The sequence below is a fragment of the Hippoglossus stenolepis genome, chromosome 6 (genome assembly GCF_022539355.2).
Source record: "Hippoglossus stenolepis isolate QCI-W04-F060 chromosome 6, HSTE1.2, whole genome shotgun sequence".
Classification (NCBI taxonomy): domain Eukaryota; kingdom Metazoa; phylum Chordata; class Actinopteri; order Pleuronectiformes; family Pleuronectidae; genus Hippoglossus; species Hippoglossus stenolepis.
In genome coordinates, this window is record NC_061488.1 from 15,990,209 (window position 1) to 16,015,031 (window position 24,823).

Here is a 24,823-nt window from a genome sequence, read left to right on the forward strand (position 1 = left end):
CCAACGTAAACTAACCTTAGCTATGTGTTACTCACTTTTTGGCATGCCACAGTCACCAAGCCTGTGACAGGATGATAGCTGTGTATGATATGGGGCAATAAATATGGCGGGCCTGAACGTTGTTACCCATGAAAAGTAATAATATCGCCTGATTTAATACACAAACACTAACGTCGGGTAAAATCCACCCGAAAAATATTTAACTCTCATCACTCTAGTGTTCTAGGGTTAAAGCTGATAAATACATCATCTTTGAAACACACCCGCTGAGTTTAAGTGGGACAGTCCATGGCACGAGCGGGGAACTTCTCTGCGCATGCGCGATGAACGAGATTTCGCGCGTCTCTCACGGCGCTAAATGTCAACTATGAAAACCCAGTAGGTTAATGTCCTGGATTTATCCACACGGTGAGTAGCATTACAAGAAACATAACACGGTATTTACAAAACTATCATAGTTGTTCGGAGGTCACTCACCGTTGTCTCCGGAAATTAGTGTTTGCTCGGAGTGCTAACTTTTAGCCGCTAGCATTAGCAGCTAGTATCTTAAGCTAACACTGCCTGAGTAGCCCTGAAATGAAGAGTGATGAGGTCATATATGGGAAAAGTCGTACCTCAGTTAGCTCGAATTATTTAAGTATGTTAACCTTATTTACAACAGTTATCATCAGAACATAAAAAAGGTTTATGATACCAGGGATGATAGATAAACATGACAATGTTAGCTTGTCAGCGGTTAGCTGGTTAACATGCATATACCTCACTAACAGTGAACACTTAGTCAGTTATGTAATGTCATGCTAACTGCTCAGGTTGTTTGATTAAGCGCCTCATAATTTTTCATCAAGGAATGTTATGATGGCTTTCAACTGTACACAAACCTGATTCCTGCTGACATTTATTGTTTTTATTAGAGATCTCATATACAATAACACTATGTGAGCACAGACAAACTTTCTATGCACGTATATATATATCTATATAGCCAGGATTATATAAATTGTATGCCTGGATAAAAATACACAAAGGTATTGAAGCAATATAGAAAGTGGGAAATAAATTAAACAATGAGAGTGAAAATACATAAAAATTAATCTTCAAGTTGCTTTAAGATTTGCAGCTTTATTGCAGTTTTGCTTTACAGTTATTCTGAAGAGAGCGGAGGACAGCAGGCAGTGAAGTTATTCCTTGGAAAGAAGAATGGCCCCGGGTCAGGACACACAGGTCGGAATGCAGCACTTTCACAGCTTAACTTACCAGCATTACTGTCACTTAACATAAAGTTTCATAAATAGTTGTTGATGAAGTACTGTAACAATGAAAAGTCAAGTTTGATAAACCATTTTTTTTGCACAGTTGGAGAAAGTCATTGGTGAGGTGTTGAAGAGTGGGGATGCCCGCGCACTGGATGTATTCTTGCAAAGGGACATACATGAAGGGACCTCTTTAAACTGCTCTCAACACTTTCTCACCAAATTGGATAAACTTGTCCACAAGGTAAGATATGGCCCATCACACTAACTAACAAGCCTCGATAATTTGCTGTTTGCAGGTGTAATGAAATCATGTCTGTACCGTTTGTTTAGTGTTTGGATCAAAAAGATTCCAAATCAGCTAGTCTGGTTCTGGCCATCATCTCCAAATGTGGGGACAACCTGAAACTACCTGGCGGTGGCCAAGGGCTCTGTGGAATAATAGATCGAGGCCTTATCAAAAAGATAAGTATACATCTAATATATAAAGGCAAAATGTGTGTGAGGGCTCTATGAGTTCATGTTTTCAGTTGTTGAATGAATCTGGTTTTATGCACATGGTACAGTGGTTTGAGAAATGCAGGCAGCTGTGGATCCAGTGTGGCCCACAGTGGGATGAGCCTTTGTTCAACCTTTCTGAGGATTTCTTTGATGCCCTAACGGTGAGCTAATGTCTTACAGTAAAACACTTAATATAATAAAATAGTCATGTAAGTGTCTGTTCTGAAAACTGTTTTCTTTCCTCTCTTTTATAGGTGGTACATGAAGCATCTAAAGAGGGTACGCTCGTACATTTCTTAATTTGTGATTCAACCTCAGTATGTTTTTAATATTTGAGGACACCTTTAAATTAAGTGCTCTCAATGTTGTTTTGAGGTAACTCTTATAAACGGAAGATTGTGAGAATACAATAAAAATAAATATTATTAGCTTTTAAATAGAAGACAATCATTTTGGGACCATCTCAGAGCTTAAATTTAAACGCTTTCATTATGAACCATAGTTTATAAATACCTTTTATATACTAAGTCTCTATTGAAGGTAGTATTCCTATATGTTGTTTGCAGGAACATACAACATCACTGAGTCCTTCCTGTATCCGGTTGGTCAATTGGGAATTGACCCCAGAATCTACATCCTGATCCAGAAGGAGGTTTGAAATAAGTTTAATAAACATTTAGCTCTTTTGAGCAGCAGTGAAAACTGTGAATCAGGTGTTTGTTCGTAGATTAACTTGCTAATGATTTTCTAACAGGCAATTCGTAAATTTAATCTAATTCTGGACAAAATCCCTGTGGAGCTTAAGAAAGAGAGGAAGATCCTAACATCACAGGAGGCCTCGGATATCATGTATGTCTTGGTAATTTCCTCAGAGCTAGTGTCATTATTACCAATTTTTTTTAACTATCTACACAATGTTTTGTCAAATTTCAACAGGGTCAAGCTGGCTGATCGGATATTGCAGGGTGGTGGTAGGTGTTTTATGAGTAGTATAATTTCTTTTTTTTTCACCAAGAACCATACTTACTTACAATCTGCATACCAAAAATGTACAGTACAGTGGTTTTGTGTCAGATTACGACTTGCAGACAGCCCTGACCGAGGCATTGTGCAGAATGGCCAATCCTGTCCAGAGGAGGGAGCTGGCAAGTCGATGGTTCAGCATGGAGCATGTGGCCAATGCCTTTGCCAAGATCTGTGATTCTGAGTTTGAGACGGTAAAATTTGCTAATTTATCTCATCAGCACTTTCATTTTGTTGCACTACTGTGGGAATTTATTATAGCAATGTTACAACAGGTAACATAGAATTGAATGTGAATGTGTGTGATTTCAGGATTGTCGCAAGTTTCTGAATTTGGTGAATGGGATGCAGGGAGACAGGAGAAGGTAAAATACATACACACCATAGCTCAGTGCTTCACAAGGCATGACATGGAACATGAGAGGTCATTAGAGTTGGCATTCAAAACAGGAATATTTGAATATGGCTGGTTCACAACTTTGGCTCTAGCTCGATGAGCGAATGAATAAGAATTACCATTTTGGCTATAGTTCTGCCTTTTTCCATCAGTGATAACAAGCATCCATAGAATACACTGTTGAGTAATTCGGTGTAAGCTAACAAAAATCATATTTTTACAATATTTTTGAAATATACAATATTTGTGGGTTTTTAGATTGGACAAAGGTAGGAAATGTGCTTTGCTAAATAAAGGTGCACATAACTGAATGCCAGTGTTCTCTTTGTACTGTAGGGTGTATTCCTACCCGTGTTTGGAAGTTTATCTGGACAAGCATGAGGTCAGTATAAACAGGATGTGCAAAGATACATAGGAACAAGTAGGCCCGGGGCGATATGGACAAAAATGATATCAAAAGTTTATCAAGAAATGATAATATCAGTTAATGTCAATGATTATTATGATTAATGTTAAAAAACATTATTTCTTTTAAATGTAAAGTGATTTTTGCTCCAGAATAAAGGTTGTGGTTTTAAACTCTTCTTTGACTACAGGTTGATCGGTTATGTGTTATAACTCCTCACTGTGCTTTCACAATGCATTAGCATTATATAAATATACATTGGAGTTTTGCTATATTGCTGTTGATGAAAATTATATTTCAGTTATTATTGTTATTGTTTTATCGCCCAGACCTAGGAAAAAAAGAACAGATTGTATGTCTCAGTCTTACAGCAAATTCAGGACAATAATATAGAACTTATCAATACACTTTGTAGCTGTGTTTTTTGTAGCTGTGTTGAAATTATTGTGGTTCTGTTGTCAGCTGCTGATGCCTGCTGATGAGAAACTGGAGGAATTCTGGATCGACTTCAACCTTGGCAGCCACAGCATCTCCTTTTACTTCTCTTTGGCCGATGGAGACGGAGAGGTACTTCAAGATTAATAGTCAATTTGCCAAGTGCTGTGTAACTTATAACTATATTTATAACATAAGACATAGTCTAACAGAGTGGTTTTCCCGTCATGTAGGAGGGTCAGTGGGAAACAATCTGTATCAATGAGAATGAACTCCAAAGCTACACTGTTAAAGGTAATCAAAGCTTCTAGCTGCAGATTTCATCCCAAACTAGCTGTACAGTATACACTATGTTGTGTATTACAATATTCATTACATCCACCCAGCCAAAAAAAAGCACTTAGACCACAGATATTTTGATGCAGATCTGAACTTTATATTTATGTGTCTTGAAACAACTTTAAGTATTTTCTTGTGTGTGGGGGTGAGAGTACAGTATGATATACTGTGTTTTTTTTTATCTCCAGAGGAAGGCAAGAGGAAAGTCTTGCAGTTAAAACTGTCAGAGGTGGTGATGGTTGGTGGGGTTGAAGGATCGAGTCTTACCATCCACTTCAGCTCCTCTCTGGACATCCGGCAGGCTGCTAGTAGCATCTATGGACAAACCAAAAACACAGTAGGCCATGGCTCATTCAGTCCGTCTATATTGGTCACAATGCCATATAATATTTGTAATTTTATTAATCATTTTTCGTTTTTCACACCAAAATGCATAAGTAGAAAATGTAATTGATACAATAATAACTTTGAGAAGAACTTGGCATCCTTTGAAAAGAAGTTTTGACTATTAATGAATTTTAATGAATTTTTCTAGTTGTAACATTTCTCTGTGGTTTAACACTTCCTGGCTTGTAAAAACCACAGCATTCTTGCTTTTGCTCCAAGCAAAGTCTAGAGTAGTTTTCAATCAGATGATTTACATTCACAAGCATCTCTTCCTGTCAGGGCTTTGTAGGGAAGACGGGCACATCAGTGGTGAAGACTACAGTTAAAATCATCATGGAGGAGAACAGCTCCCAGCAGGTATGGTATAGTCGGTTAACATAATTCTGTCATACAGCTATGATGATTAATGTGGTCATCACGGATGCCAAAATATATAGCAGTTGCTGGGCCTTTGTAATGAGTTTTACATCAATGTGATATAATTGTATCAGAGTTTGTTTGAACATTTTGAAAAAGCTTCAAATTGCCAACCATAATTACTGTTGATATGTTTCTTTTTGTACTGCATGCCACTCTCCATGGAGGTCGTCCCAGAGAGCCAGGTGTCCCTTGGTGAAAGTGAGAAAAGCACCGCCCCCTATCTTTTGCCTGCTCCGACTGCACCTGTACAGGTAGAAGACTTTTGCATTTTATATTAAAACAAATACTATGTAGCATTTAAATGTATTAATGATAAATTAATGCAGTGTTTCTGCTGGTTACATTTCTGAGTGGCGGCCCGCCACGCCAAAATCTTTGCGTTGAACGTAAATGTATTTTACTGTTTTTAATTCTAATTCAAAAGTCAGACTGAATATTCTTAAGAATTACAATTTAAATGCTCTTTGAAAGGATGTACTTGTATGATTATGCTATAATAGCATTATATCAGTGGTATAAAACAGTCTTTGTTATTGTGACAGGCCTACCTTAATATTTATTTATAATGCACCAAGTGAGATTTTTCCTTGCACAGTTTCCAGCTTTAGAGAATTTCTTTCTTATCCAAGCAAAATTAATATTGAAGAATGAAACATCCTTAACTGAATTGATGTGTATAGTTCCGCAAGCAACACTTAAATGCTACAAAATATTACTAATTAAAGTGTCAAACTCTTGTGATTTTAATTGACTGCACTTTAGATTAAATAGTGGTTCCTACATTCCATCTCGTATTCATTGTCTTGATGTAACAAATGAATACAGTATGTCACTCAAACAGCCAGTAGGGGGTGTCGAGAGCACGGTAACAATTATATCAGGTTCAATTTTTTTGGTGTCAAGTATTTATTATTCTGCAAGACACTGAATCCTTATTGACAGCAGAAATTCTGTGTTTCTGTGATCCTTTGCCATTAAAATTCATGTGAAAATGATAACTTATTTGGATATCACATTTAAATTGACCATTAAGAAAAGATAAGATAAAACTTTATTGATCCACACACCGGGGAAATTCAGTTGTTAAAGCAGCAGGCAAGTCAGAATGAGGTAGACAAAAGAATGAAAAAATATAAAAGAAAGGCAACAGAATAATAATAATAAAAAATTAAATGAAAAAAAAGAAATCTGAGTATGTACATTATATACACATATATAAATGTGGCCACGCAAATGATTCACAGACAGAGCCATTCTGATTTTCCATTCAGATATTGACCCCTGCCAGGATGAGGATTTCAGAGTCCACCACCTTCATATGCAACAGTGCAGGAGGAAGTGTGCACAGTGCTGGTTCTCTCTCTGCTGTTATGCAAAGTAAGTGGACACTACAGACTGTAAAGTATTGCTGTTAAACCAAGAGGCACATGTGTATCTTTACCAGGTCTTCAACCTTCAAGAAAACATTATTACAATAAATGTACTTTAGGAGTTCTTTTACAAAAAGAAACAATTAATGTCATATTTGATTTTTAACAACTTTGCTCTTTGTTAACTATGTAAATTGACACATTAGCTTTTATGTTGAAGTTAATTTAATGTTGAACAGGGCACCTTTATTTATTTTTACTAAAATATGCTATTCAAAAGTGACAGTTATTCATGTAAAGATCATCTTTGTGTTAATAAACTACTCATAACTGGCATCTGAATACACTTGTTTGGATTCATCATCCTGTTTTGCACTCAGACTCTGATCTTCACGGTCATCGCCCCCCTGTCTTCTTGTTGCATAATATTGATTTCTTCCCTCCTCTTAGACACTCTATCCAAGGGTAAAGGGAAGTCATCTTTGCTGAGAGTTCGTTCATGTGATAGGCAAGGTGAATTTTACCCGAGAGAACTAAAGACCAGCAGTCATCACACAACTCCCAGCAGCACAACAGCAGGGGGCATGGTACAGCAGGTGTGACACACACCCTGAATACTTAACATACAACACCGGTTTTCTAAGTGTTCAAAATATTGAACTCAATTTTTCAAACTCTGAATGGTCTATCAACAGCAAACCAAAACCTTGTCACAATATGCAAAATGTGGTTCTGTGATTCTTGCCTTTGGAATTAAACTTCAGTTTCATGCTCTCTGTGTCTCTACAGAGCGTGGCCTCCAAAAAGGTGGATAACAACAATGTTGACAAACACAAAAAGGTATAAACATCAAATTTTTTTTTTTCTAAAGTTAAGGTACTATGCATTCTCTACGTCTGCACAGTCTTTCTGAAATGTTTTCAGTATATGAAAGTATGATACGATTGACCAATGCTCAGTAATATTGTTTTTATCTTACATAACTATTAAGAGAAGAACTCCAAGCACAGACAATGATTTATGTTTCTGGTACCAACCAGCACAGCTGTCTGCAAATCTACTATAGTTTGTATTTGATATGAGCTCCATTTTGTTTTGCATGTTATTTTAGTGACAGGAAAGTTATATTTAACCAAACTATAACATACACTTACATTCATCGTTTGTGCTTGTTGTACAGAACACACCTTTGGAAAAAGCAGTAGATAAAGTTCAAACTGGACAGCGGGAAGAACAGTCCCTGGGTATTGTATTGACTTAAGCTTTGCCCGAAAATACAGCAACATCCGTATTTTTCACTGACTGTTGAATCCATCCCTAATTGTTTTACTTACAGAGGATAATTATGTGCCTGACACCCAGCCCACAACTGTGAGACAAATGTAAGCTCTACGGAGAACCACCACACACACTGGAGATAAATGCTCTGATTTCGTAATGGATGTTTTGTTTATGCAGCAGGTGTATATATAGTTTACATGTTTCTGTGTTCAAATCTCAGATCTTCCAACTGGGGCAGACTGTCTGTTTCTGAAATGCTAACGATGCCCACACAGAAAGTAAAAACTCTGCAAAGACCTGGTAAGTCATCAAATATTTCCACTCATTCTAAGACATCACTAAATGTTTTGCACAGTAATATCTAGTAATACACACACAAAACATCCAGGTAAAATGAAGTATTATCAAACCTTTTTTTCAAATTCAATGATTTTCCTCTTTAGAGCCTCAGTCAAGTTCGTCACACCAGCAGGAGCGCTCATCCGTAGCGCTGAGATTGTCAGTTCCGAACTCAGGTCCAATCAGCCAAAACCAGCTCCATACCAAACTCACCCAGCGCCTGCAGAAGGTCCTCAGTGAGAGAACCCAAGATTGTGTACCTCAAGAGGCAGCTGCACCTCAAGGGAAAATGTGTGATATCAACGGGTTCTCAAAAAGCAGAAGCACCGCAGACCAGTGTTCTTCCACTTTATGTGCTCCTAAAGTGCAGCAGACCCAGAGAAGTGGCTCAGGCAAAGGCAAGACTAAAGGCCAGATGTCACTGGAGGCAGATGCTGCTCCAAACAAAGCTCCAGTCAAGGCCCCCAACACTACATCGCTGCAGGAGAGAGTTACACCCGACATTACGGCTGAAACTAACAGGACTCTCTCAAGCAAAGAGAAGGTATGACATCTTTGAAATAATGCTGGGATTAATGCTGATTCTACGATTCTTTATGTTTTCCTGTATATTGTTATTCTCACACCTTCTACTGTCACTACTCAGAGAGATGCAAAGGTTGCAAAAAGCATGGTGAAGCTCATCTCTAGCCATTATGAGACTAACACTCAATCCACAGCAAAAAATAAAGCAGAGAATATCCATGAGAGCCGGATTCCTCCTCTTGTTAACAGGTATGCACATTGATGATTGCAGGGCTATATTATACATGAACAAATGTCACTGCTTGCATAACCATACCACTTAGTGATCGTATGTGTTTTTGTCATAGGCCAATCTTCAATATGAGCTGGTATTCAACTGCTAAAGTAAGCAATACTTTATTTATTCCTAGCTGTATCTTAAGAACATTTTTACCTGCTTGATTTACTAAAGATGATCTTTACCTGCAATAGAAAGACACATCCAGAGCTTTGAGCGTGATGAAATCCAACAGTAAAAGAGCAACAAACTCTTCCAGGTAAAATATTTCAATTAAAAGTTTTCAGGTACATTCAAATATCATTCAAGTTTAGTGAAATTTAGAATGTATCTAATGCCTTTTTTCTTTTGAACAGAAATGATATCTTTGCATTCAGCCTTGATACACCGTTGGCTATTGGGGTAAATGTTACTATTGTTAGTCATTTTATATCTCTGAGGTCTTGTGGTGTTTAAAGTCTTATTTATTGCTCTTTAGGGAAAGGACAAACCCCTCAATAACACTCATGCTTCATCAAGCAGGTAGGTGTAACAGTGGAGAATCACCTGTGGGCTAAAACAAAGAAATGCTCTGTCAAGAGTTTGTATGAAAATCTGTCTAATTTCATATTCCCCATATTATTTGACAGTGACATCCATGACTCCGTAAGATCCCACAACACAACCAAGAAAGGACAACCTGTGACAAAAGTATAATTTCATTTATACTATGTGTGTGTGTTTTAGTTTGTAATTGCTGTGCTCAGTTATACAGCACTCATTGAAAAATATGACATTGCTTTCACTCTTCTCTCTCTCTCTATTTTCCTCTCATTAAATCTCCCATTGTTTTACAGGAGAAGAAGCATGTGAAAAAGCATTTGTTTAGTGACACAGATACAGACTATGCCATGACAGAGGTCAGCTGGCTGAGGGAGTCGAGCAGGAAACCCAAACCCAAGGTTACCAAATATTCAAGGCAGGCACCCATCAAGCCTAAAGCTGAGTCACCTCAAACTTCATGTAAGCTCGTAGATTCATGCTTATATTCTGAAACTCGTCCATTTAGACTGGATGCTGATAAAATCAAGTGAAGAAATCAGTATTTACATAAAGAAGAGGATGTGCTTTCTTTCTGAGCAGGTGAATCATCACATTTGCCTCCTCCCTCCCCAAAGCCTGTCAAGGGTAACACCAAACCAAATAATGTAAGGCAGTGTTTTTTTGGTGTAAATAATTTGCTCTAAGCTTGTATGCAATATCACAGTCAGCCACTGTGTGTCACTGTTGTTTAAGCAGAAGAAGCACAATGTGAAGGAGAGAGTGGAGCAGCCAAAGAAGATGGTGAAGCCAGCAGCTGAAGCCCCCAACAGACCACATGCAGAAGGCAGGAGGCCCAGGAGAGCTGCAGCCACTTCTACCAAGAGCTACAGGGAGCCAGATACTGACGACAGCCAGTCGGATGCAGAGAAGCCTCCTGCTCATTTGGCCAAATACTTCTCAGTAACTTATGTCTCTTTTTATCATCTTTTGAAACACTGCAGAAAAAAATTACACAGATCTGACCAATCACCATTTTGGTATTTGTTAGCCCAGCAAATAATCTTTTGTGATGTCAAAGGCGTTAACACCAGCTACATCATGGCTCTGAATGCTAATGTTGAAGCATCTTGTTTTCAGAGCCCCCCCCCCACACACACACACATCAATCACATTTTATTTGTAGAGCCCATATTCACAATTTGCCTCATAGGGCTTAACAAGGTGCCACAACCTCTGCCAACAAGAGTGAGGAAAAAGTATTGATGTCTAACTCATCTAGATCTCCTTTTGTCTTGCGGACAACATGAAATACTCATTAGAGATGACAAGCAAATAGTGTCAGTGTTTTAAAACGACTTTAGCAAGAACATGTAAAATCATGTATGTTCTCTTAAACAAGTGAACAAGATTTAGACAAGGACCTAAAACACTTGTTATGGATGGCAGGTATTTAATCATATACTGTTTGAAATTTGAGTCTGGTATATTCCACAACCAAAGTGAAAACACAGTTGGGATCAACTCGTACCATAAGGAGGAGCATAACAAAGCGGATAATTATTATGATTATGGAAATTGATCAAAATCATACTTTCTTTGTCCCTTAATAATAGTACTGTGCCTCTGACCATCTGGAGAACACTGAGAAAACTCATGAGGCTGCTCAGGTGATGAAGAAAAAGTCTGCCACCAAACAACCAGCCAAAGGCTCGCTGAAACTAGAGAGCAGTCATCTAAGCAGCCGCTTGGATATCGAGTCAGAACAGCCATCTATTTCCAAGGTACAGGTCATAGAGTTCATATTTCATGTTATACTCATGAAACGATTATCCATACATCACATAAAGCATCTGTACATCTTAATTCATCAGAAAACATCAGTATCACTACATGCTCAAAGCATGTTCAACTTCATCTAACCCCATGATTTTGTTTTGACTTTTCAGAGCCTAGCTTTTGAATGTGGTCCCTGAGCGAGTTGTGGGCTTGAATAGGCATTGTGTTTCTTGATTCAGATGTATAACAGACACACTTTGTTTTTCAGCAGCAGAGGCCTGAGAATGTTCTTCAAGTCACTTCAAAGTTTAGTAAGAAAAAAATCACCCCCGTCCAAGAACAGAAGAATGCATTAAAGGAGTCGTTGGCTGCTCGCCAGACCTCCTTCTGTCCGTCGCCTCCTTTCATTGAGAGGATGAGATGTAAGACACTGGAAATATACTCACCAACATCTGAGTTAGATAACAGTCATTTGACTCCTTTGACATCAGCTAATGTCTACTATATGTTTCATGATGGGGTCAAATGGTTTATTAATTCCATCACAGTGGGCACATACAGTACATTACTGAACGGTCCCTAATGTTTCTTAGTGTCTAAACTGTGGAGGCCTTTCATTGTCTAATTTGTCCCACCACAGTTTCATTATGATCTCATTTATTTCACACTTCTCATTACTATTGTCCATAAAAAGTCTTAAAAGTAGTGTTTTGTGCCGTGACATTACTGTAGGTCTGTGTGCGGTGCTCTTTGCCCTGCTAACACTCTCTCACACTTGGCTTTGTGTGTTCCTGGGATGGACATACAGTTCTCACCAGACCTCTGTATAACACTGCCCCCTCTTACTGCCTGTCGTTCAGATGCACATGAAATGTGTATTGCCGCCAAAGTGAGATCCATGACTTTTCATTACGAAGCAGGTCTAGGTGCTGTATTGATATGAACATACCCAAATACTGTACCTTAAAAAAAGTAAAGTAACTTTGTTACATCACAACAAAACAGTCACCGCCCTTTGCCATCCCCCCAGCACAGCACAGCCCAGCCCAGCACTAATTGTTGGATGGCATTTATTTTATTGTTTTAAGTTTCCAGTTTTATCTATTATGTTGTTTATGAGTTATACTTTGACTAAAACACAGCTTTTATTATGGCTGTGTGCGTGGTTATGTGGTTATGTAAAGCATTGTTTTAGCCATTTCATTTTCAGTTGTAAGATATTTTGTATTTATGTTTTAATACTCTTGCATAAATGAGCCTGTTGCTCTACAGCCTCTTAACTGTAAATTGATATGTAGCAAAGCATGTATATATTGACCTTCTACTCTGTGTCCTCCTCCTGTGGCCAGCTGTTTGAACATCTGTGTTTATTTTGGACCCTCACAGCTTACGAGAGGTCAGCCCCAACCTTGGATTTGACCTTCTCCCCTCTTGTCACCCCGCGGGGATCTCCACTCCCTGCCTCCCCTGACCCTGCCTGCCAGGACACCCCCTCGCCAATCCTGCGGCTACCCAAACCTTGCTCTACAGTCAGCAGTAATGGAAACTTCAAGCCCCCCTCTTACTACAGTGTAGAAAAGAAGCGCAGCACATCCAGGACTCAATCCATCCAGTCTGCCGCCTCTCTCGCCTCACTGAGACATCAAAACGCTGCACCCAATCCTCCCATTGGGCCGCGTGCAGCCAAGGTAACACAGCACCTTCCTGTTGTCCTCTGTAGCTCAAGGGTTTGAATCACAGTCAAAGACTTTTACTGTGTAACTGGGCAGTGCAGTGTAGAATATCTTGTGCTTGTCTTTTCCAACTAGACTAGCCTAGTGAGAGGTAAGGAGTTCCCTGGTATTTAACACGTTTCAGTGGATCACACACACCTTTACACTACATGGACGTCATAACATCATTGACACCACTGTGTAGTCATGTGAGAACCACTAGTCACATGAATGGAGGTGTGACTTATGGCAAAAGGCCTTCATAAACTATGACCTACAACTTATATAAGTGGGTTTGTAACCTTGCTATTGGAAATTTGGGGAGAAGTAAAACTTTTCTCCCTCCACAACCCTTTTTGAGGTTTTGAGGTCAGGGGTGAATGTGTGGTACCATGTCTGAAGTGGCCATTAGAGAAATACAAATTATCCTAATAACAAATATCATATATTTATGTTGAAAATGATGGAATTACACATAATGAGCATGATTGAAATGACTAATTTAACTTCAGGCAGAACAGATAATTGTGCCGCAACGCTTCATCTCTGCCTGTGTGGAAAATGTCTTCATCATTTCACTGTTACTAATCCATGATGAGTTTGATGATTAGATCACCACCAAATGAGCTGCTCCATTCCTCTTGTCCATCATTGTCTCATCACTTTCAATGTCATCTCCCTTTCTATCTCCAGATCAGTCCAAATCAGCAGTGTCTCTCACCAGCACCTCAGTCTCCTTCGCCTGTGTTCACTCAACCCCTGCTGACTTCTACATTCTTTGAGCTGGATAAGCCATCCTTGCCCTCTCCTCCACAGTCACCTTTCCCTGAAGACAACAATAGCAACCTATATGGCATCAGTAAAGTGTCTTCAATATCCAGGGTTTCACTCAGCCAATCATCCAGTAAGTCATCGGTGCTCACTGGCAGAGTTAAGGAAAGCCCCAGGCATGCTCTGACTGTGTTTGACAAAACAGAGGTATGGATGGCCTTATAACTCTTTATGTTTCATGTTTAAACGATAGTGATTGAATAAACAGCAGCAGCACTGAAAACACATTCATGAGTTATATAATGCATTACTGTCTATCCTGACAGAAAACACCACTCTCAGACTCAGATGTGGAGCCAGAACAGCCTCTTATGTCAGGTAGAAGACATTTTGTGTCCAGCTTGGTCTTTCACATGGAAACTGGATTTCCATTTTAGTTTACAATTAGGTAGAAAAATAATCTAAGCACAAGTTCCCTCTACTTGGGATCCTTGGTCAAATCACTACATTTTATCACAAGTCCATTTGTTAAGAACCTGTCAAATAATTGGTTATATATTGTAATTTTTTTTTTTTTTTTTCAAAGGACCCAGTCGCAAGCGGCACGTCTCCAAATCCAGTAATTCTGAGGAAGATGAGAAGGAAGAGAAGATGAAAAGCAAGATGAGAGCGCAGCGTTGTCCTCAGATGAAGCCAAGGAAGTTGTTCAAGTCCTGTAAGACATGTTACTTGTGAATTAGTGGTAAATTTATACAGGACTAATATCTAATATCAATATAATCATGTAGAGAATCTATAACAACCTATGCATAACTCACACTTTTAATGTCACCAATGTTGGTTTTTAAAAACTTACATTTTCTTTGGTCCTGTATATGGTCAGTTGGATCATCTATGAGTCACTTCTCAGTTCATCATTTACGCACTTAAAGCTATTAACACAATGAAGAGGAGCTTCAATACGGTCTTTCCTACTAAAACATGACATTTTTACTCTAATATCCACACATCCAGTTCAAAGTAGTAAACCAGGAAAGCAGGTAAAAGGATAGGGAAAAATATCAATCTACTAAGAATAAGATGTTAATAGACACAACCCAGAGCACAGGTAGTCTTTTCCTTTGTTTTTATTCAACACCACAATTACTGTCAGGCAATTTAGTAAATACAAATATTGTAAACAGAATCGTGGTGTCAAATCACCATTAGAAATGCCGAAAAGTACAATGATTAATTTGTAAGCTAATATATGAATAATAAGATACATTCTTTTCATATAGTTATTTACAAAGTGTGTACCAACCCCAGATATTTCTGGAAGATATGCCTTTTTACTATGCTTTCTAGTTCTTTTTAGTTTTGAAAAAATGCACAAATGAGAAATTGAATATCTATCGTCACATATCTGTGGCTCTGTGTTTTGTCCTCAGTCATTGAGTTGTCTGCTGAAGGTGAGGTGAGCCAGGTCATGTCCTCTTCCCACACGGTGAGCTCCAGTCAATGGGAGGCCGAAGAGGGCAGTGGAGACGTGGACATGGATGAAGATTTGGAGATGCCTGGAATTGCTTTTAACCAGAGTAATGTGTGCCAGCAATTCAGCTCTGAGCTAAAGAAGAAGTTCCAGGTTGGACACACACACACGTACACAGTGACACACATTATAACAGAGCAAGTGGAGGTACAGCAGTGCCTGCATTCGTGACACTATATCATGCTGTTCCTCTTATCTGAAGCATGTTCAGTTCTTAACACCACTAAAATATGTTTTTAGGAATGGTAGCCCTGTGTATTTAACAAACAGTGAATACCTTTTTCAACTTAATATAGTCTCCTGAACACATCACACCTCTTCTCCTGATCCACTGTCATATTGAATGATGACTTTTAAAACCACTGTTTCAAATGTGTATATTCAGAACCGTTACAAGATGGTGGAGGTTTACAACAAGCAGTCGCTGAAGACTGTCCAGCAACATGTGTCCTCCTTCAACATGCAAGTCACCAAACACAGGTCAGTCAGTATGTAAATAGTAAGAGAAAACATAAAGGTAATGTTTCCATTCACAGAAGTGTTTCCCATTAATTACCAGGACTCTTGCGGTCTAATTTGTCTCACCACAGTTAAATAATAATCAAAACATTTTAACACTTCTCATGATTGCATTATAGATCTTTGTGTTGCGCTGCTGTTTTTTTTTATTGTAGAGCTGTGTCCAGCACTCTTTACCCAGTTGTCTGTGTGTCTCTCTCTCTCTCTCTCTCACCGCGTTGAAGGAGAGTCAAAACATAGCGCTTTCTAGTCTTGATGACCTCTCAAAGCGCTTTAGAGTACAGTTTTGCCACTTTTTCTATGAGGGGCCATTCAGGGTTCAGTATCTTGCCCAAGGACACTTCGGCAAGCACAGGGGTTTCCCTTTTACTGTGCTCGGCTGGCTCATATTATTCATAATTTTATTGGTAGATACCGTTTTCAATGTCTGTGTTTCCACGGCAAGCAGGCAGGCACTCTGTGTAACAGGTTGGCAGGATAGCATACTGCGTGCACACCATCAAAATATCACTGCACCCCCCTGACCGCTACCGTCGTTGACTGAATCAGATTCTGTGGTAACAACTGTACAATCTACACAGTCAGTATTCAGTGTTGATTTCCAAAAGAAAGTAGGGTTTTGTCTTTTACTTCCGACTCTACAATGTTCTGTCTTCCTCTTCTTTGCTTTCCATTTTCGATTTCTATTTTGTACTGACTGATTCTCTCTCCACAGGACACAGAGGCTTGAACAGGTTCAGAAGGTCCTCTTGGAAGAGATCCACAAATTGGAGCAGGATGACACAGCACTCAGGAACATGGAGAAAGACCTGACAGTGGGTCACTCTGCCTCTTCCTAGTGCTCACACACACCCACACACACACCCACACACACCCACACGCACACACACATTGTCACACACGTATGCTCACTAGCTGTGTTGAGAGGGAATATGGAAAGTAACATTGCCAAAAGGAAATATATCACGTACAGTATTCTGTAATATGGGACTGTCACTAAATATGATGTGTTGTTGGAATTGATTTGTCCAGAGTCAGGGTTTGTTCTCTGTTCTTTCACAGATTTACTGGAAAAAACAGGCTGTGGCTTTCCATTCTTACCAGGAGCAGGAAACCAGGAGGTGAAGCCTGGGACTTTGTTCGAGTAGTGGAAGACTCATGTTGTTTGTTTGATGCTTTGTTCCTTACACACTGATCAATGCACTTCCCACAGGCTTAAACCCCTCTCTGTACAAGGATGAATAACACACTTTAGTTTGAGGAACAAGCTTTACAGGAAAATAAGTTTTTCTTCAGGCTTATCATCATAATCTAGATTTGCAGCCAACAGCACAAGCTATTTTTATCCAGTGCTTCTTCATATGACTAAGCCGAGTTCACTGATGTTTATTTGGGAAGCTTTGCCCCACTATCATCCACTGTTGGCCTTTACTGCAAATGACAGTTCTGGCTGGAATAACCAGTCACAGTTAATGAGTATGACAAAAATATACTAAGATTAGAAAAGCTTTTAAAAATCACTGGACACCAATGAAAGTGCTCGGGTTTTGTTTAGAAGTCTCACCTCTGCCAGGAATTTTTTCCCACTCACGTTGCCAGATACGGCCTTTTTCAACATTTTCACGATTTTGGGGGGAATTATTAATGGATCTTGATAAAAACATGAGACACATTTAGGACCTGATATCTATTAGTGTGTGCAGTTTGGTGCAGCTTGATTGAATTTGAGGGGACTGCCTTAGCAAAGGTTTGCGCTCTGCTGAGTGACATTCTAGTTAACATATGTAATCAAGTGGCTGGTCCTAAAATTAGGATTTCAACATTATTGTTTCACTCGATATTTGACCACAAGTAACAAAAAATCCCTCCTGACAGCTTTCGAATTGGAAAAAGTGCATCAGTGTTATTCAGTGTGTATCGCATTCCGCTTCAACATGCACAGCACTACATTAATGTATTTATTTCTCCTTTACACTAACCCTGTGTGTTCTCTCACCTTCTTTTGTGCTTTCTCATTTGGTTTTGTGATCACTTGTCTCCTTTCCCCCAGAAACGAGAGCCTGAAGAACGCCTTCCAGAGCAATATGTGTCACAGCTTGGAGTACGAGGAGAGCGTATTCACATCTCAGGTCTGACTCTCAGGCCTGAACTTCACAGCCAGTGTCTAATATGTGCTTCAATGTGTCGCTCATGCCATGAACTTCTCACTTGCTTTGTAAAATCCAGAGCCCAGGTAGCTCTGAGAGAATATTAACTCACAGACCATCTACTTTTTTTATAGAACATGTCACCTCTGTCTGTGAATCTGTCTGTCCAACCAGCTTTCGCTGAGTGGCCTTTACAGCATTTTGCTTATCTCGTTGTCTCATGTGTCAGCTGGCGCCCTGCTTGACCTGACTGTCACATTCTATGTTCCCACCCCTAAAACCCTGCTGCTCTGCCTGCTGTTTTCAGATGTGTCTGATGAGGAAAGATATGAAGTCAGTTCAGGACAGACTCCTGAGTGAGATGGTGAGTTGACAAGTCACAGGTTTGATGGATTAGACACGAAACATTGACCTGTCTTTTTTGTCTATCTTTTCATTTTGTGTCCTCTACTCTGTCGTCAGTACATAATATACTGACTTGAGAGAATTTATGGCCTGGAAGGTGTTTGTGTCAGGGTTTCCCTTGGTTCTAAAAAGGTCGATTTCAACAATCTGAATTTTAGCATAGCTTGTAATGTCTCCGTGTGTCTTAGTTCTTTCTCAACAATACAGACATTTGCACACTAATAAAACTACAAACAAGAGCTTTGTTTAGTCCCCCTCTTTTGTTTAGTATGTGGTTGTGGGTTTTTGTTTAAATTAAACATTAAAAAACTACAAACAAGACCAACATGGAACTGACATTTGATAGTCTACAAACACTCAGTTAGAACTGATCTCAGTGCACGCGAGTTGTAGGAAAGACTAATGATACCTATTGTCTCTGCCTGTAGTTTTGTGACATAGCTTTTCGAGGGTTATTCTCATCTAGGCTATTTCACCTTATCCTTAATTATGGAGAAGTGTAAGTGATTCTGTTGAACCTGATATGCGTCTGAACTTTCTTTCATTACGGTCTTAAAAAGTCTTAAATTTAACTTGTGGAAACCTGCAGAAAATCAGTTGTGTCTGTATCTTTCCTAAATGTTTCTTTGTGATTATTTACCTTCTGTAGCAAGTGGGGGAGATCCAGAGTGTGAAGAAAGGTCTGCATGCTTTGTTCTTCCCGTGATGGAGCCAGATTTTGAGTTGAACGGCGTTCCGTCAGGTCCCTATGCTGTAAACAGGGTTGTGTATTTCACCACACGACTCACACTGCACTGTGTTAGTTGACCTGTGCTGATTTTGTGCATAAATGTTCAGCTGAATTTGTTCATGTTCCGCTTTTATTGTATGAAAATGTATTTGGTTTATTCTGCCCTGGATATGTTGTTTTGTATGTTTGTTTGAAAAAAATATTTTAATTTGATTCTGATATTTATATTGATGATATGTATAGATTGTAGGTTGGTTAAGTACTGAAAAGTTCTATTTAAAATCTTAACCATTGTTTTTAAAGAACTCGACCTGATTCTTCATTGAAAATAAAGGTTGATGAAAACATGAGAGAAGCCATTCTTTAAAAAAGACCTTGTATTTTGAAGACAAGTAGTGCTTACAAAGGTATTTCTCTTTTCAGTGAAGACATTGACGGCCCCATTCATATTGACATACTGTATGTACAGTTAATATCAAATTCAGTCCCAACACCTCCTTCCCCCAGACTGCTCAGTCTTTACACAGTCCGAGTGACACATTATTCATCAGTTAAGAAAAGGTGAAGCTGGTCACATGCACAACTTCTTCCCACTACACAGATTCTTGCTGCCTTGTCAAAGGAGTCCATGTAATAGTACAAAAAAAAACAACACTGACTGAATGACAAGATTGTTTTTTTTCCCTCCGCTCTCACTCTGAGAGACTGAGGCTCCCAACAAAGTCCTCTTCTACCAGTCGGCCTCCATGTGGCGACGTCTGGTCATCTCCAAGACCCACCGTCGCCAGCATTACTGTCATCTTTTCTCCCACACCCGTGCTCTCAGGCGGATGATATGATAGTCAGAGGGAGCTGGAAGATTGTTTAAAGACACGCTGAAGACGAAAAAAGCTTCAGGCTCTTTGAGCTGCCGCCTCTGAGCAGCTTGTAGCAGCCTCAGGAAAATTTCTACGCTCAGCATTTCTTCACAGAAGAAACTCCCCACCTTCATGGCCGGTGGAACCTGAAGAGACAAACGTGGAGAGGATCAGTAACATATCGTGACAGCAGAAGGTGCCTTTGTCATCACAACCAGCTATAATTGCAGCTATTAATCAGGTCTGTGGGGCTATTTAAGCACAGACACTAAATGTGGAAGGGACGGACGTATACCACGTCCCCCATCCTGGCTCTGGGTCACTGTCAGAACTCACAACAAGGACTGCTGCTTTCCAAACAAGCCTGACCAAGGACACTGGCATCTCTCTGCCTGACTGTACGAGCCCGTCAGAGGACAACCTCCCCCTCCCCCACATCCACAACGCTGCCATCTATCTTTAGCTCCCAGGTGCTCTCGTGATGAGCGAGGAGAGCTAAATTTAGAATCGCTGTTGCCCAGAATAGAGACTCGCATGCACGTTACACAGACATGCACCTTAGAACACTGACCTCGTCAGGTGTTTGCTCGAGGAGTGCACTTCCATCTCGGTGCTTTTGAATTCGTTCAGCTCCTTTCGGATTGCCGCCTGTGGGGAGGGGAGAGGAGGGAAAAAAAACATTAGTGCATCCCTTAAGTGCATCCTAAGCCATCGGTCCGCTGCAACCTCGGGGAACAGAAACATGACAGCAGGAGGAAAGATCATGTGATGAAACAAAAAAACAACAAAGGATTAGCAGCAACATGCATTGCCGATGAGTGGAGAGTTGAGTTTTATGTGTTATATATCAAATTTGAAGACACTAGAGAAAACGAGCAGGGGCAGTGACATGAGGAGAGTGAAAACATCCACAAGTCATGGAGTGCCTTAATTTTGTTTTGGTGATGAATCCAAGCGATTAGTGGAAAGTAATACGTTTTTAAAAACCTTGGTTTAAAAATAAATAAAACATGAGTTGTCTTGCCTGTGTCTCACTCACTCACTCACACACACACACACACACACACACCTTATCTGCTGCCGAGAGCCGGGTCCAGGGCTTGTCTGCTCTCCTGTCGTAGTCCTGAGCTTTGGCCACCTCCACATAGTCGCTGAAGCGGATCAGAATCTTTCTGTCTCGCAGCTCGTCCACCGTGGGCCGCTGGTTGAGCTGGAACACACAAGGAAGCGGGGGTTGAACGATTATTTCTGGCTGCTATCAAGTTTGACTCAACTACACTACTGTCTCCATGTGCTTCACGTGTACAATGTCCATTTATTTATAATATTGATTAGTTATCAGGAACAGTTTTGTACCTTTCTGTTGAGCCGCTGTTTGATCTCCCTCCTCTCCTCCTGCTCTGTCTGGTCATTTCTCTCTGGAAAAAACAAGACAACAAATAAATTATTAATCCAAACATCAACAAGTGACTGTTTAAAAAAACATTAGATATCATAGTAATTTCATTTAAATGATTAATGAGTATATATTATTTTGAAATCAAACTGATAAGATAATCCTTTATTATTCCCACTATGGGGAAGTTTACTGTGTTACAGCAGCAACAAGGCAACAGTGAAATATAGCCCCAGATTAAAGGTAATAACTGGTCAAATATACAATATAAACACAAGGGACTATGGACTATAGAGTTAATTAAAATGTAAACAAAACAAACAAAGAGTTAAACAATATTGAGCATATATGATATTAACATTGCACAGATAGATAATTAACATTGCAGTTAAATAAATTGGAAACCAGAGAGAAAATTCGTATGAGGTGCGTGTGGTCAACTGGGAGCAGTGCAGGTTGTAAATTGATTTTAAAATCTGGTAATTTCAAGTTCCTGTGTACAACAACTCCATCCTCCAGCACCTTCCACAGGGATCGGAGTGGAGGGAGGGGATGTGCACTGATGCGTTCTCCTGCTCCTGAATAATCAACCATACACCGGGCCAGGCTGCGCTATCAAAAATGCATGGTCTCAACTGAGTGTGTGTTTTCTAAAAAAATTCAAATGAAAAGGTCACACTTTTGGAAAAGATGCGTTGAAAAAAAAACTCACGTTTGAGGATATTCCGACTCTCCAGCTCCTCCACATTCGGTCTCTGGCTCAGCCTCCTGCGGAGAAACACCAGAACCACGTTTTGAACCATTGTGTCTCAAGCTGTCCTCCCCTGTCCTCCCCTGTCCTCCCCTGCCCCTCTCCTGTCCTCCTTAAACCGGCTCTCGCTTCTTCACCGTGCGCGCCCTCCACAGGAATCCCCTATGTCTCCATCTCGCATCCGATCCGCGGCTGTGGTGCTTGGGCAGAGGCGCTCCCCACATCTGGAAACAGACGGAGCTCCGACTTCTCTGAGGTATTTCGGGAAAATTCTCCAGCCAGATTATTGTGCGCCGGACAGATGCTGCATGTCAGGCGCGGCGGCGGGACGTGCTCGTGTGTTGCTGTCGTTGTCCACGGCGGCAGCGGCTCCCCTACACTATCCTCCACCGAGCACAGGCGCTTTTGAACTGGGTCGTGATGGGGCGCGACTCCCTCAGTCTCCCTGGTTACTACATGCATAATTTGTGGAGGGCGGAGCTTCGAGCGACTCCCACTCACTGGAGGCTTCCCCATCCTCCGCCCGTTCCACACCGGGCCGCTGGCACAGTCCCACCAGCCGTGCTGCTGCTGCTGCTGCACCAGCTCGTTTTAGTCTTAGTCTCTAAATCTATTTTAATCACAGAATAAAAATCGGTTTGTTCAAAACACTAAATGCACCACGCGCTTTTTGTAGTCATGTCAGATCGCTGCCATTTTTACTGTGATTGCAGCTATTTTACTACATCTGGTGCTATTCTACTCTTACATTACTCTCTATATAGTATTTTGCACTGCATAATCTATCTATATACTATATCTATACTGTGTACTTATATTTCTACTTATATGTTTTCAACAGGGATCAGAGAGAAACAACATTGCAGTCCCGTCTGTCCTGCTCATGTGGCAGAATTGACAATAAAGTGGACTTTGAACACTGTGGTATTTTATCAGCCCATTTATCTCACGTTCCCTTCACCATCAAGGCGTCCCGAAAGGTCTCTGCGAAATCCAATGTTTGTTTCTGCTCCCTCCCAGAAACCCCTGTGCGTGTGAACTATTCATACTTTGAATTAATAATAAATTTGAGCCGCACAGCAGGGCTCAGCTCCAGACAGCATGTGGCCCTCCCCCCGCAGCACATCTCCAGAGGTGGAAAAGGACAGAGAGGGCAGGAGGCGGCCACGCAGCAGGACCCGCTTTATCCCCCTCACCTGGGCCAACCCAGCACACTTTATAGTTCTGTCCAGTAGGGACATCAAAGTTAGGTCACATGCACTGAGACCCAGACACAAAGCGGCTGTCTGCTGTGCGAGTTTTGTCTGAAAAGCTCATTTTCAAACAATCAATCACATTTTATTTCTACAGCCAAACACATATTCTGCCCTGAACCCTCGACAAGGGGGAAGAAAACAAAGAAACCTCAGAGAGAGTGTAACAGAGCACATCAACAAAATAACAACATTTAAAACTCTCATTAGAAAAGAGAGTGTTGTCGTGGCAATTTCTGCAATCCCACCTTAACAACGAGGAACGAGACACAATTCTCTTACAGTATTGTCACACTTTAATGCTCAGAGCATGGTGCATACGACAAAGGTTAGTTTGTAATATGCACCCCGATGGGAAACAGTTCTTTGTCTTTATACATTTGGCTCATCCCTCCCACTCTGGTTGGGTTTGTTACAAAGTCAAAGGTCTTCTGATGACATCAAGGCAACAATGCCTTAGTTAAAGCAATCAGGCCAAGATTCATTCAGTTGTACAGGATACAGCATGATCAAGGTTACATTGTATGAGATTCAATCATGATCAATCAAAGGGGAAATGAACATGATCATATTGTGGTCAAAATGTTACATTTCCCTTACAGTGTCTAACATAAGTGAAGCGGTATATCACTGTAAAGTATTTAAGCAAAAGAAAATGTCTGACAGAGATGACAATGGAAATGATGGCAGTGTTCCCCTGAACAATAGTTCATGTGGACAGGCACCCTAGTCTTTCTTAACCCCGTTAATACAATTTAAGCCTGTTGTGAACCAGCTTAACACATTTGCCGAAAAACAACAGGCACTCCCATCTGCACGGAGAAGGCTCCATGATGCATTATGTAATAATAAGCATTCAGCTCAGGCTTGCTCTGTACATGTGTTCTACTTCAGTCGACCTGGGCACATGAAAGAAAGCAGCGTTCACGGAGAAGTATGAAGTGTCCCATGTTATTTTCAACCCACCACCGTCACTGTTAATAATCAATGCTGTGTATGAGCACAGGCCAGCAATTAGTCGGTGTCAATTAACACGTGTGTGACTAGAAATCCAGCAGCGGCACAAGGAAACATTCAATAGTTGGACTTCTCTTGTGAGAAATAACACTAAAAATGAAACGTAGACACTAAAGAAAGTTTTCCAGGGAATTTTCTGTGTTTTACACATCATCAATATGTAGGTATTCGATCAATTTATTCCTGCTTGCAACCTTTAGCAAAGAGAAAACGTGTTTCTGTTATTGTCTCCCTTCATCCTTTACCACATAAGATGTCTTGGGTTTACAATTTGTCACGATGCCTTTCATATTTTATGGAGAGCACTTTGAATCGCCTTGTTGTTGAACTGTGCTTTATATTTTAACTTCTGTGAGGTTCAGAGTACTTTCACTGTGTCCCGCTCATTTCTGAGAATCTCATCCTCAGGCTGGGGGGGACAGCAAAGAGACAGAGACTCCTTCTGAATCACGACTTTTCCAAAAACACAACGGAGGGACTGAG

At 40.3% G+C, this 24,823-nt stretch overlaps 2 protein-coding genes across 4 annotated transcripts in view; one reads left to right on the forward strand and one right to left on the reverse strand.

Moving 5' to 3' along the window:
* Positions 1-1,194: 1,194 nt before the first annotated feature.
* On the forward strand, positions 1,195-19,413 carry sycp2 (synaptonemal complex protein 2; the record flags this gene model as incomplete). Its single annotated transcript, XM_035158415.2, has 45 exons — positions 1,195-1,224; positions 1,357-1,497; positions 1,587-1,718; positions 1,811-1,915; positions 2,009-2,033; positions 2,321-2,406; positions 2,509-2,603; positions 2,691-2,725; positions 2,829-2,971; positions 3,090-3,142; positions 3,511-3,556; positions 4,043-4,147; positions 4,249-4,309; positions 4,543-4,691; positions 5,021-5,098; positions 5,326-5,412; positions 6,433-6,538; positions 6,982-7,127; positions 7,321-7,371; positions 7,712-7,775; positions 7,868-7,913; positions 8,033-8,112; positions 8,256-8,695; positions 8,798-8,925; positions 9,024-9,060; positions 9,148-9,212; positions 9,310-9,355; positions 9,432-9,475; positions 9,583-9,643; positions 9,790-9,955; positions 10,076-10,140; positions 10,229-10,435; positions 11,089-11,256; positions 11,520-11,673; positions 12,638-12,939; positions 13,657-13,941; positions 14,061-14,112; positions 14,321-14,449; positions 15,165-15,358; positions 15,651-15,745; positions 16,500-16,599; positions 16,847-16,905; positions 17,835-17,913; positions 18,239-18,295; positions 18,986-19,413. Coding segments are annotated over 45 exons (4,854 nt in total), but the record flags the coding sequence as incomplete, so codon positions are not given.
* Positions 19,414-19,425: 12 nt separating this feature from the next.
* phactr3a (phosphatase and actin regulator 3a) overlaps positions 19,426-24,823 on the reverse strand; it is a 33,366-nt gene continuing 27,968 nt past the window's right edge. For all 3 annotated transcript variants that reach the window (XM_035158431.2, XM_035158430.2, XM_035158429.2), the window contains exons 8-12: positions 22,032-22,087; positions 21,280-21,341; positions 20,993-21,133; positions 20,495-20,571; positions 19,426-20,069 (exon numbers count right to left, since the gene is read on the reverse strand). In XM_035158431.2, coding sequence (XP_035014322.2) covers positions 20,054-20,069; positions 20,495-20,571; positions 20,993-21,133; positions 21,280-21,341; positions 22,032-22,087 — 352 coding nt within the window. In that variant the 3' untranslated portion in view covers positions 19,426-20,053. The remainder of the gene's footprint in view (positions 20,070-20,494; positions 20,572-20,992; positions 21,134-21,279; positions 21,342-22,031; positions 22,088-24,823) is intronic.